General features: G+C 44.9%; 1 protein-coding gene across 1 annotated transcript; it reads left to right on the forward strand.

Moving 5' to 3' along the window:
* Positions 1-1,072: 1,072 nt before the first annotated feature.
* LOC147447377 (uncharacterized) lies at positions 1,073-3,188 on the forward strand. The gene has a single exon (XM_086523196.1). The coding sequence runs from the start codon at positions 2,274-2,276 to the stop codon at positions 3,045-3,047; it is 774 nt and encodes a 257-aa protein (XP_086379322.1). The 5' UTR covers positions 1,073-2,273; the 3' UTR covers positions 3,048-3,188.
* Positions 3,189-14,140: the final 10,952 nt, after the last annotated feature.

The raw sequence follows: 14,140 nt of genomic DNA on the forward strand, positions 1-14,140 counted from the left end.
GCCTTTATTGTTGCTTGCTTGTCCGTGTTGCGAGAGAAAACGGATATGTGTGGACCAAGGCAACACCAAGCACACTTTTTCGAAGGTATTTGAAGCTGACACCATCAATGAATTGTTGAATCCTAGTCATCCAACTTTTCTACACAACAGATGTTCGCCATCTTGCAGTACTACTTTTTGCTAAGAGAGCAGGCTAGTGTGGATGGGATAATTACCACTCCAAAGTCCCCTCACACATGTGATGTCTTCCACTGTTGTGTCATGCAGAAAAGTTGGATGACTAGGATTCACATGCCGCGAGTAGGGAGGAGAAGCACCACTTAGAAGACAAGAAGAGGAGGCTAGGAGAGTTTGTACCAGTTGAGACGAAGAAAAACTGCAGAAGTACAGATAGATCAACTAAGGAAACTTGCGCTTGCCTTGCCCAATAAACATAGCTGGGAGGTCGATAGATCCCCACTTCCGCGTACCAATGTTGGATTATACTACTGCTCAAAATTCCAAATATGCCGTCTGCCACTGACGTGAGGATGTCACCCCCCTTACTAATAGTGAAGTGACCTCCTTAAAAAACGACATACTTGGCACTTCCTGTGCATGTATGCCAAATGTGGTGCACTTGAGAAAGCACTTTATAAAGTGCTTGAGGAGCTTAGGCTGGATTCAGACGGAGCGGCGGCAGCTGCAAAAACGCGCAAGCAACCAATCATGCAGGGGCAGCTGGCCTGGAGCGTTCACATGGCGCGGCGTAAGAGCAGAACACTGCTGCCACGTCGCGGCAGAGATCCGAGGGTTTTTCTTCTGACCCCCCCCCCCCCCCCCCTAGCAACTTCCACCCTCCACGTTGGCAATCCGTGCATGCGTGGCAGCTTGTCTAAGCCATCTGCACTTTTTTTGATAATTTATAGGGCTTTTATGAACTGTTTTTTTGAGTTTTACCTTAGATTGCCGCCGGCCTCGTCTGAACACAAGGTTGGAGGTAGAGCCCCTTCCACACGTCTTCCGCCAGGAAGTTGCACTTTTAGGGCACTACTTCCGCCGCCCCCGTGTGAACCCGCCCTTACTTTTTGGAGCGGCATCTCCTGGAATTCATTGATTGCAGAAAATGCACAAGAGGAGCAGGGTGAGAAAGCTCTAGCCTGTTTTCAGCGGATGCAAAGTGAGGAAGAGGAAGCCATGGTCCCAGGCGGCTGGATATAGAGAGAAGAGGAGCAAAAGCAGGAGGCAAGTGAGGGGTGCTATATTCAGGAGGAGGTGAAGTCGTCGGCCAGTAGTCGGAGAGTGTGCCATTAGCTGGGAATAGAGAGAGTTGGAACTGGTTGGTAAAGGGGGCCTCCGTCTGTCCATATGATCAGGATGAAGGTGCATCCCTAGCTAATTAGGAAGAAGAAGAAAATGCCATCAAGTGCAGCTGGCAGCCGAGGTGAGAAGAGAGGAGAAGAGGACGCCTGTAGAAGGTAGGGCAACGCCTCATGTTGGGAGGACAAAGGGCGCCTTATGTGATGCATGCGTACTGATTCGTCCCTTTTCCAGTTCAAACCTTTGGGGTTTATGGCAGGAACTATGTATGCGACATGTGGAGTTACTATGGCTGATTATGCATTTCTGGCAAGTTTCTGAGCCACCTCTAGATATACGAGCTTGCTATCTTGTTATTGAGCTGAGCCCGAGCAGCTATATAGCCGCAGGTGTTTGGTGTCAGGATTTGGGCCTCTTGGTGTCCTTGCATGCAGGTTGGAGGTGATTTGGTTTACAACCTCATTAGTGTTCCCAACTCGCCATTGTAGAGCTTGAGGTCGGCGTGAGCTGCAATTCCTCATGGTCGATGGCTTGAGGTGATGTGAGAAGAGGATTTTGAAGGTCGTTTGCAGGTCTTTTCTGTGTTTGGTTTACATGTTCTCAAGCTGCAGGGGAGGCTTAGCTATAGAGGTGCCCCGCTTTCGCTTCTCCTTGTCATGTTTTTGGTGCCCGCCACTGAGGATCTGTTGATTCAAGTACCTTAAGTTTGCAAGTGGTGAGCAAATAAAGGTGCATAGATTATTGTCCTCGATTACATGCTTATCAGAATGAATGATAGGATGGGATAATTGCGGCTACAGGATCTTAAAGACCTGGATATGCATTATTGGGGGTTCCACAGTCTGAAGCAGAAGATGGAAGTGCTCGCGAATGTAGTCCTTCATGCGGAAACAGAAATGTTTTTGTTCATTGGCACCTTGCCTGGTCTTTTAGGTGTGGAAGCTGCATGCATGTAATTCTCAGATTTAAAGAGTATGCTCGCTTTTCTGATGCAGGAGAGGAAGATGAGTGATGCAAAGCAATCAAATGTCCATGTGCGAGATGCGCATGATAGATCCACTCTGGGAGAGTTGGATTGCTGTATGGATGATGAGGTACCGTCTTTATTGAACAAGGATGCTGGTCCAATTTCAGATAATGAAGCTGACAATAATCAGCCCATGTATAGTGTTTTTAATGAGGATATATCATCAGAAGAAAATACTCTCGCTGTGGGTTGTGAAATTGAATGTTGTACAAAGTTTTCTGTCGAGAAATTATCTAAAAACCTGATGCAGAATGAGAGGTATGTTGATGAGGATGACAATCCTGAATGGGGTTTTCTGGATGCTGAAGCAGACATCGATAACGACATGCATGTTTGTGTCGATGAAGGTATGATGCATGTGGATTCTGGAATGCGCACTAAGGCTGACAGTTTTACACGTCCTGCTGATTTTGTTGATGAGGAGACGACAATAGGAGATTTTCTGGCTGCCTTGGAAGATCAGGATGATGGGTTAGAAGGTGCATGCGTCCAAAGTGAGGCTTTACAGGTGCCCAATGCAAGCATTGTTTCCATTTATACTCAGCTAAAAGAAGCCAACTCCAATGCATGCAAGCAGTTTTGTTTTGGTGTTGATGGTCGTGACTCTAGCTTTGATACCGAATGGGGTTTTGACGAGCCCACAATTGAAATTGACACATGTATGACCCTCAAAGTTCAAAGGGCCAAAGCAAGGATAGAGTTCTTGAAGCTTCAGCAATGATATAGTAACGAATTGTATGAAACTTTGCAAACATGTGCCTTGTTGATGTTTTCTTACATTCTGAGCTCAGTCTTAGTCATGTCTGCATGGTTGAAGATCAGGAATGAATGTTTTTGCAAGTTACAAGGAGTAAAACACGCATCAAGTGCACAAAATGGGCAGTATGAGTGCATGGAATCATTTCATGCAGAAGCCGTTAGCTACAAATTCTGGGAGATTGACATGAGGCGGTTGTTCTACTGTGGTTTATGGAGAGATGAATACCTTGAGCAACCGGTTTTGGCAGTGGCTACACAGTATGGCATGCAATTGTTGCAACTACTATTCATTCGCAAAAGGCGTACAGACGGAGGCAAGAGAGGTAGATGCCTATGCCAAAGAAAAATGGCTGCTGGATTAGAGTGTTCTGGCAGTTTGTGTGACAAACACACGAAGTAGTCTCTAGCTTGTCGATACGCAATGTACATTATGTACAGAAATACAAGTACTGTTTGGTTTTAGTCCAAAAGTCGAGTCATTTGCTACTGCTGAGCATGAATGCTCTAGCAGGCTAGGGGGGTTGCCAAGCTATGTCAGGCGTTTTTTGGGAAGTCTTTTTTAAGCTTTTTTTTCATAATTAGACATCGAAGGTAATGAGTGACAGTGCCTGATGGCTGCTCATTTTATCTTGGACTGGCTGCCATGAGAAAATGTTTTCATATAGACCTGATAATCAGAGTTGTCGAGTAATGATGGGTTTTTGACATCATGCATAGGCTTTTGCGCTTGCCATCAATACTCTGAATGATGTTCCTTGAGGTTCTCCCTCTTCGAGTGTTGATCTCCTGGTTGCGAGAGTCCTTGCCTGCTGTGCAATCAAAGTTTGATGGTCATCTATGTATCTGCTTAGCTACAGGTTTCTTGTCGATAATGGATGTCGTATTAGGTTTTTTGTTGGATGAATTTATGAGCCCAACTGTCTTTGAAACTCAAACCTAAATGGGTACATGAGTGATCGGCTTATGCTCAGGTAAAAAGAGTTTTGAACCTCAGCTTTGGTGAAAAGACGATGCCTTGACTTGGAAAAGGGACGTATTTGGAAGTAGTATGGAAACGGCAAGCTGTGCAAGGGGGTTCGGAAAAAGAGGTGGGTGGGCTTCCCGCATGAGGCTGAGGATGTGTAATTGCCCAGGAGGAGCTTGCAAGTCGAGAAGCCAAAAGGAGGAACTTGAAAGTATTTCTAAAAAATAATTTTTTGGCAAGTGGGATCGTGGCAATCAAAAAAGGGGGCCGACCTACGCGGGCATGCGACAGGAGCAGTCGAGCTCAGAGAGGGGTGGCCGATTTCGAATTAGAAGGGGGATCTGCAGCAAGATTACAAGCTAGTGCATGCAAGAAAAAGGTTTGGGGCTGATCAGGTTGCCAAGCTACAGTGTTAGGGAATAAAGGCCTAAGTGCTTTGTACTTATTAACTTATAAGTTAAAAGACTTATAAGTGAGGGGGTCCAAGTGTGAATGGCCCCCTAGTCACTTACTCATATACTCAAAGGTCAAGCCCAAAATGACTATTGTGACTTTTCCCAAACTTCTACGAGTTCTCTCTCTCTCTCACGTATTTTTTCTCTGCGTGTGCTTCTTCTGCGCCACTCTCCTCTTCTCCTTCACTCTCATTGCATAGAGTAGCAAGTGGGCTCTCTCTCCTGCTACCCCACACATGGTATCAGAGCTTTAGGGTTTCCAAGAGAGCTATTTTCGCAACACGGATCAGAATTCTGTTCTTGCTCGCTGCGGGAAGGATATTCAACCGTTTTCAATCAACTCTGTCGCGAAGGGATCCTCTCACCGTGTAGAATCGACCTCCGGTGACAGTTTCCCCAAAATTAGGGTTTCAAAAACTGGCGAACAGCAGCCTATTTCTACTGAAATTGACCAATTTCGGGGTCAATTTGATGCAATTTCATTAGGACAAGTCTCACAGGTCAATCTTACAGGTGTTTCCATCAACGAGGTTCTGAAAATTCAGCAAAACAGGTGTTTACAGGTTTGTTTTTTGTCCTAAAACAGGGAATTTCAGCAAGCAAATGATGTATACACCTTGTGGAAACCTTTGGTAAGGGTTTGACAGTGAATGTACGCCGTTTTTGGGGTGATTTCGCGTGAAATTTGCTCGCTGTTTTTCTGTAACAGCAAGCTGTTTTTGCCCGATTGCGCACATTTGGGCGTGTTTAGGTCGACAAAACAGGGTTTCAGTGCTTGCAATCACTCAGAATGGCTTCTAGCAGTGAAAGTGGCAATTTGTTGCACATTCGCAAGCTTGAAGGGGCCCATAACTTTGCTATATGGAAGAAGCAATGTTATAATGTGATGTTGCAGAAGAAACAGGCGAAACCTATTAAGTTACAGGGTGTGAAACCGGATGATATGGAGGTTGAAGAATGGGAAGAAGTGGACGAGTTGGCTCGCTCCACGATCATGCTTTCGGTGTCTGACAATTTACTCTTCAATGTAGAGAATGAGCAGACAGCATGGGGCATGTGAAAGCGTTTAGACGAGTTGTATGCACAGCAGAGTGCTGCCAGTAAAGTGTATTGGCTTAAGAAGCTTACGGATCTCCGCATGGAGGGCACGCACATGTCAGTGCACCTCAATGAATTCAATTCTATTTTCAGTCAACTGACAGAGCTGAAATTCACGATTGATGAGGAGTTCAAAGCTACTTTTCTGCTATGCACATTGCCCGAGAGTTGGGATGTATTCCAGACAGCTCTTAGTAACTCAAGTGCGTCACTTAAGTATGCAGATGTAGAGAGTTCTCTCTTGATGGAAGAGATGAACAGGAAGAACACCACAGGTGGGTCTTCTAATGCATTGCACTTGAGAGGCAGGTCTCAACAGAGGGAGAAATCTGACAGTAAGGACAGGGCACGCAACAAATCTCGTAGGAAAGATGTTGTGTGTCATCATTGTGGAAAGAAAGGGCATTATAAACGGGAATGCTATGAGTGGAAGAAAGAGAAGAACAAGGGTGCTGAAACTGATGCAAAGGACAAGGGACATGCCAAGAAGAGCACTGTGTTGATTGAGGAAATCAATGTTGCTAGTAGTTGTGACAGTGACAGCAGCACTGATGTACTCAATGCCTCTTCTGTGGATGCACATACCCTTACTATGGGTTCTGATGTGGACATGCATACTTGGATTTTTGATTCAGGTGCCTCCTTTCATGTAACACCTCATAGGGATTGGTTTACACAGTACTCAGGTGAGGTGCAGGGCACTGTTTATTTGGGAGACAACTATGCATGTGACATTGCAGGTATTGGCAATGTCCAGTTTTCCTTTGCTGATGGTATGACTTTTGTTTTGCACAAAGTGCGCCATGTGCCACAACTCAAGAAGAGTTTGATTAGTACAGGGCAGCTAGATGATGCAGGCTATCACACCACTTTTGGTGATAGCAAGTGGAAAATTTGTAAAGGGGCCCGGATTGTAGCCAAGGGTTGTAAATCAAACACTTTGTATCCTTTGCATGTATCTAGTGTGCGTGACCATGTTGTCGCCGTAACCGAGCAGCCAAGTGTTTCTTTGTGGCATGGCCGGTTGGGACACATGAGTAAAAGAGGAATAGTGCATTCCGATGTATGTGAAATGCCACAGTTGTCCTTAGGGGGAAATAAATATTTTGTCTCGTTTATCGATGATGCTACACGTAAGGTGTGGGTGTATCCAATACGTGCTAAAAGCGATGTTTTGGATACTTTCAAGAAGTTTCTTGCGTTTGTTGAGAATCAAACTGATAAGAAGCTTAGGTCTTTGCGCTCAGACAATGGGGGGGAGTATGTATCAAAAGCATTTATTGACTTTTGTGCTACTAAAGGTATTAAAAGAGAGCTCACGGCTCCTTTTAATCCCTCTCAGAATGGAGTTGCAGAGAGGTTGAACCGGACTATCCAAGAGAAAGTTCGGAGTATGCTATCACATGCTGCATTACCTCATGGTTTTTGGGCAGAAGCTGTGCAAACAGCTATTCACTTGATTAATCGTTCACCTAGCAAGGCTTTGGGTGGAAAGGTGCCTGAGGAGGTGTGGTCTGGCAAGCCACCCTCATATGCACATTTAAGAGTGTTTGGTTGTGAGGCCTATGTTCACATCCGGAGTGAACTGCGCACCAAACTAGAACCAAAGTCTCATAAATGCATTTTCCTAGGATATGGTGAGGATGGTGAAATGGGGTATAGATTATGGGATCCCGCATTACGGAAAATCATACGCAGCAATGATGTCATCTTCAATGAGAATTGCATGCACAAACAGCCCACAAAGGTCGAGGAAGTGCGCCGGGTTGTTTTTCGTGAAGATGTTACATATGGACAGCCAAGAAGGCCCAATGTTCAGCAGCCTTTACATGCTGAAAATGGTGCTGAAAATCAGCCATTAGCTGCTGAAAATCAGCCCCAACAAGTTGCCATTGATGCACCACCGGTAGGGGAACAGGTTGATGCTCCTAGACCGCCCGTTGTTGCGATGCAACCGGCTGAACAGCCTGCTGTTTTTGATGGTTTACAGGCTAAAAATCCACCTGTTATGGATCATTGGGTGCGTAGGTCTACTCGGGTGACAAGGCCCCCCGATAGATATGAACCGTCTTTGGACTATGTCATGCTTACTGATTGTGGTGAGCCGTCTTGCTATAAAGAGGCTATGCCACGGGAAGACAGTAAGAAATGGTTCAAAGCAATGGTTTCGGAAATGCAGTCTTTGGAGAAAAACCATACATGGGACTTGGTTGATTTGCCTAAAGGGCATAAGGCTCTGCCATGTAAATGGGTTTACAAGACCAAGGTCACATCTGATGCTTCTTCTAAGTACAAGGCACGTTTGGTTGCTAAAGGGTACAAGCAAAAGCATGGTGTTGATTTTGATGAGATTTTTTCTCCTGTTGTAAAGCTTGCCACATTACGTCTTGTTTTAGGCCCGGTTGCTTCTGAAGATATGGAGTTAAAGCAAATGGATGTCAAAACAACGTTTTTGCATGGCGATTTGCTTGAGATGATCTATATGATGCAGCCAGAAGGTTTTGTGTCAAAGGGGCAAGAGAAGAAAGTATGTAGACTCTTGAAGAGCTTGTATGGTTTGAAACAGTCTCCCCGTGCATGGTATCACAAGTTTGATACATTCATGAGGTCTCAAGGATACAAAAGAAGTAATTCTGATCACTGTTTGTATATCAAAACGGCAAGTGATGGATCTCTTCTATTGCTGATTTTGTATGTTGATGACATGCTTATTGCGGGTAAAAATGCCACGGAGTTGGATGCATTACAGCAAAGCTTAAAGAATCGCTTTGACATGAAGGATCTTGGTGATGCTAATCATATTTTGGGCATGCGTATCTCTCGAGATAGACCCAACAGGCGTCTGTATCTATCTCAACGAGATTATGTTGATAAGGTGCTACATCGTTTTCATATGGATGGGGGAAAGGCACTTGGTACTCCGCTGCCTCCATATGTAAAACTGACTGCACATGACTGCCCAAACACAGATGATATGCGGGCTGAAATGGCCAAGATTCCTTATGCATCAGCCGTTGGCAGTTTGATGTATGCTATGGTTGCTACACGTCCGGACATTGCATTTGCGGTGGGAGTGGTAAGCAGGTACATGAGCAATCCTGGCAAAAAGCATTGGGAAGCAGTGAAGTGTATCTTGAGATACTTGAAAGGCACTAAAGACTTGTGCATTTGTTTTGGGAAGAGTGAGATATCTGTGCATGGCTTTACAGATGCAGATTTTGCTGGACATCCAGATTGCAGGAAGTCTACCTCTGGATATGTGTTTACATTCACAGGAGGTGCAGTTTCTTGGATTTCTAGACTGCAAAAATGTGTTGCTTTGTCTACCACTGAGGCTGAGTATGTGGCTGCCACTGAGGCATGCAAAGAAGCTTTGTGGCTCATGCGTTTGGTAGAAGAGCTTGGCATTAAGTCACCGGTTCCTGTGCTACACTGTGATAGTCAGAGTGCTATTATGCTTGCAAGGAATCCTGTTTTTCATGCCAAGACAAAGCACATAGAGGTGAAGTATCATTTTATCAGGAGTGTGCTTGATGACAAGAGCATTACACTTGTCAAGGTGCACACAGATGACAATCCTGCAGATCTTTTGACCAAGAGTCTTCCAGCAGAGCGGTTTGCATATTGCCGTCAGATGATGGGTGTTGGATGAGTAAGTGCATGATCAGCTGATGTATCATAGTTAGCTGATTCTTTGATCTCCCAAGGTACATTGCCTTTAGGTGGGAGGTTGTTAGGGAATAAAGGCCTAAGTGCCTTGTACTTATTAACTTATAAGTTAAAAGACTTATAAGTGAGGGGGCCCAAGTGTGAATGGCCCCCTAGTCACTTACTCATATACTCAAAGGTCAAGCCCAAAATGACTATTGTGACTTTTCCCAAACTTCTACGAGTTCTCTCTCTCTCTCACGTATTTTTTCTCTGCGTGTGCTTCTTCTGCGCCACTCTCCTCTTCTCCTTCACTCTCATTGCATAGAGTAGCAAGTGGGCTCTCTCTCCTGCTACCCCACACATGGTATCAGAACTTTAGGGTTTCCAAGATACAGGAGGGTATTGGTATCCAAGCAAGCGAGGCCGCCATGCTCAATTGAGGAGTCATTTAAATTGAAAAGGGAAACCGCGCTAACAACCAAGTGAAGAGAGGGCAACAGGAGTTGAGAGGAGGTGCGCTCGAGAGGGGTGCAGGGACCAGATCGAGAAGGGTTGAGGCCACCAACTGAGAAGGGAGGGCTCTGAATACAGGCGACCATGGAAGGCAGATCAGGAGGTGTAGCTCTCAGTTATGAGGGGGGTGAAGAGGCAGCCTAGTCAAGAGGGAGACAAGCTTCCACCATGAACACATAGGGGGAAGCAGGTGGCCATGCTCAAGAAAAGAAATGACGGGCTACTACAGTACGAAGAGGTCGCCATCCTGCAGGTAGGGGGAGTTGCCATCGACTATAAGAAAAGGCAGCCATGGTCCCATGCGGCTGGATATAGAGAGAAGAGCAGCAAAACCAGGAGGCAAGTGAGGGGTGCTATATTCAGGAGGAGGTGAAGCTGTCGTGGCCAGTAGTCGGAGAGTGTGCCATGAGCTGGGAATAGAAAGAGTTGGAACTGGTTGGTAAACGGAACCTCCGTCTGTCCAGACGATCAGGATGAAGGTGCAGCCCTAGCTGATCAAAAGAAGAAGAAAAAGCCATCAAGTGCAGCTGGCAGCCGAGGTGAGAAGAGAGGAGAAGAGGACACCTGTAGAAGGAAGGGCAATGCCTCATGTTGGGAGGACAAAGGGCGCCTTATGTGATGCACGCGTACTGATTCGTCCCTTTTCCTAGTTCAGACCTTTGGGGTTTATGGCAGGAACTATGTATCAGACATCTGGAGTTACTATGGCTGATTATGCATTTCTGGTGAGTCTATGAGCCACCTCTAGATATACGAGCTTGCTATCTTGTTATTGAGCTGAGCCTGAGCAACTATACAGCCGCAGGTGTTTGGTGTCAGGATTTGGGCCTCTTGGTGTCCTTGCATGCAGGTTGCAGGTGATTTGGTTTACAACCTCATTGGTGTTCCCAAATCGCCATTGTAGAGCTTGAGGTCGGCGTGAGCTGTAATTCCTCATGGCCGATGGCTTGAGTTGATGTGAGAAGAGGATTTTGAAGGTCATTTGCAGGTCTTTTGTGTGTTTGGTTTATATGTTCTCAAGCTGCAGGGGAGGCTAAGCTATAGAGGTGCCTCGCTTTCGCTTCTCCTTGTCATCGTGTTGCACAAAATGCGGCCTCCCAGCTGAAATCACTCAAATGCGGTGTTCTTCATAAAGCCCAAACACAAAGGCAGGGCCAGGAAGCGCATTGCCTTGTTCTAAAATAGTGTGACCTTGAGAGCAAGATTAGAGCTCGTTATTGGACAAACCAGAATTTGTTTAAATGTATCTTATGAATCATGCCGATCAAGAAAGAGGTTTGCAGGGTGTTTGGGCAAAATGTTGTGTCACTGCACAGAAAAACAAGTATCAACGCATGCAAAGTGAGGGCATTTGTCCAGAGGAAATCAACTGCGCGTGCATATCTTGATTGCATCAAGAAAGGGCCTCTCTCTTGAGAAGGCATGTGGCTCTACGCAAGATGCTGATATGGGCATACAAATTCACGCTAATATTGTTGGTAAGGGGTTGTTGAAAAAGATATCGTGCTTGACAATGCCTTGGTTGACATGTTTGCTAAATGTGGTACACTTCAGAGACCACCAGAACTTCTCGAAAAGCTTCCTATCCAGAGTGTCACACTCTTGGAACACACTCATTGCAGGATTTACCCCATAGGGGGCAGGCAGAAAGCTCTAGAAAGCTCTAGTCTGTATTCAACATATATCAACTTATAGCTCTGGTTTGTTTTTAGCAGATTCGAAGTGACGGCCTCTCTCATGATTGAAAGATTTGCTCCGAAAGGGCAGCGCCAAAAAGCTCTAGGCTGTTTTCAACAGATGCGAAGCAAAGAAATTTGGAGAAAGATGTCATGCTTGACCGTATTTTGATCAATATGTATGTCAAATGGGGTGCCCCAAAGACTACGACTTTGTGTACGTGTGCATGTGAGCCTACGGACGAACACTACGGCAGATTCAACATCAATCGACATGTTTGCAAACGTCGGAGAATGGATGACGATAGTAGAACGCATATTGGTGGGAAGGTGGCGGAACAATGTAAGGAAGGTCTAGAAGCGGCTCCATCCAAGATTGTGCGTTGATCGACACGACCAATACCAAAGGTACACTTATATTCCGTATTTTCATTTCCTTTATGTGATCTCAAAAGTACTTGGATTAAATCATGTACACATTAAAGCAACAAATTTATATCATTTTTATTCAAAAGATTGTAGATGAAGGTGACAAAGGCTGAAGAATTTTTGTGATGCCCAACAAAGGAAAACATAGACAATACGCCACGGCAAGGCAACGTGGAATGATACATGTCTTCATAAAACATTGGTAATGTCTTCATAAAACATGGTTGTAGTATTTTTACAATAAGAAAGTCCCTCCAACACTGGAGGAGAAGCATAAGCCTCCCTTCAACACTGAAGGGGATAAAAGTGGCGGAGGAAAGGCACATTCCCTACGGTATTATTATAAATGTGGAGAACGGTGCCAACTCCACACCACACATGGTTTTTCTCTTTTTTTAATGGGCACAAGCATTGTAAATGCACGAAATTCATCTCATTTTGTTTTTATTATAATGTGGAATTGTTTACATCCATACATCTTTTCATGCAAAATCTCATTTGTGATGCGAGGTCATAGAGCTTTTGGCGAAAGCTTCGAGGAGAGATGCTATGGAGCCATCATCATGAGCTATGCCATACGGTAAAATCCACACCACTATCACTATTTTACTTCTTACCATCTACATAGTGAGTCAATAAAGGCAAACTAGTTAGTAACCTAGGAATGAAAAGAGAGAGGGGGGAGAGTGGGTTAGCATGAAAATTTAGGGGATTACCTACTAGACATACTAGACAAAGGAAATTATTTTCTTGAATGGCCCTAGTTTCAAGAGCCATACCCTTTAATATTTAATAAGGATATATAATCTATACTCTTAATAATGCAGCTTAAATTTTTCAAGCTCAAAGAGCCCCTCCACGTGTCGCATGCTAGGAAGCTTGCAGTCTTTGGACGTTTTTTGCTTTTTATTTTTAAATGTACCTTCCGTTGACCTTCAAAAAAGAAGAGTCATATCTTAACGGTGATGCTTTTAATGGATCCAGGGATGACGCCTGAGTCAGCGTGCGTGTGTGTGTGTGTGAAGCATGTCCCTTAAACGCCCTCTGTGTGCTAGACTTGCAAGTTGCCCATCCTGCGTGTGTGTGTGTGTGTGTGTGTGTTTGAGAGAGAGAGAGAGAGAGAGAGAGAGAGAGAGAGAGAGAGAGAGAGAGAGAGAGAGAGAGAGAGAGAGAGAGAGGATTGCTTGCTGTGCTGCAGCTCTTCGGGAAATGGGCAACCAAGGACTCTAAGAACTACACCTCCCCCTATGTGTGTGTGTGTGTGTGTGTGTGTGAGAGAGAGAGAGAGAGAGAGAGAGAGAGAGAGAGAGAGAGAGAGAGAGAGAGAGAGAGAGAGAGAGAGGATATATTGCAGCAGCTACTCAGTGCTTCCCTGAGAGTCAGGAAGCTGCTCGCTCTACATGAGAATGTGTGAGAAAGCAAGAGTCCACACAGAGAAAGAACTGATGTGACATTAAGGTCAGTATAAGGTCGATCTCTCTCTCTCTCTCTCTCTCTCTCTCTCTCTCTCTCTCTCTCTCTCTCTCTCTCTCTCTCTCTCTCTCTCTCTCAAGGCACCAACGCATGCACGGAGGAGGAGACACGATGGTCGGGGTCAGAATGATGACAACTGCAGGAGGAGGCAGTTCGAAGCTAGGCCATGCTTTCCCACGTGGTCTTCCTGGATGTTGAGAGGCCATGCTCGTCCCTGCCAGGCGAACCCATCTACTATTATGACGCTAGTATCACACCCATACAACTTGAGCATAGGAGACTATGTTGTGTTTTCGATGTTGGGGTGGAATTTTGCCTTTTCCCCTTGCCCTCAACTTATTGCCAAGCTTGCACTAATTTCTCGGTTTTGGGGTGGAATTTCACCTTTTCCCTTTGCCCCCAACTGGCATTTTTGATTGCCAAGCCGAAAGTTTATAGAAAACTGGTTATTTTTCCAAGTTTTGCACTATTTTTCTCTATTTTGGGGTGGAATTTTGCCTTTTGCCCTTGCTCTCAACCGGCTTTTTTTTTTTTGAAAGTCGATAAAAAACTACTTATTTCTGCAGGTTTTGCACTGTTTTGGGGCAGAATTTTATATTTTCCCCTTGCCCTCAACCGGCATTTTTTATTGAAAGTTTATTAAAAACTGGTTATTTTTCTAGGTTTTGCCCTATTTTTCTATGTTTTGGGGCATAATGTCACCTTTTCTCCTTGCCCTCAATCAATATTTTTTATTGCCAAGCCAAAAGTTTAGAAAATAGGTTGTTTTTGAACTATTTTTCTCGATTTTGGCCCA

The sequence above is a fragment of the Adiantum capillus-veneris genome, chromosome 11, assembly GCF_014529385.1.
Source record: "Adiantum capillus-veneris isolate H3 chromosome 11, ASM1452938v2, whole genome shotgun sequence".
Classification (NCBI taxonomy): Eukaryota; Viridiplantae; Streptophyta; class Polypodiopsida; order Polypodiales; family Pteridaceae; genus Adiantum; species Adiantum capillus-veneris.

Coding starts and splice junctions, on each gene's coding strand:
- LOC147447377 (XM_086523196.1), top strand. CDS start 2,274: ATGCTCGCTTTTCTGATGCAGGAGAGGAAGATGAGTGATGCAAAGCAA.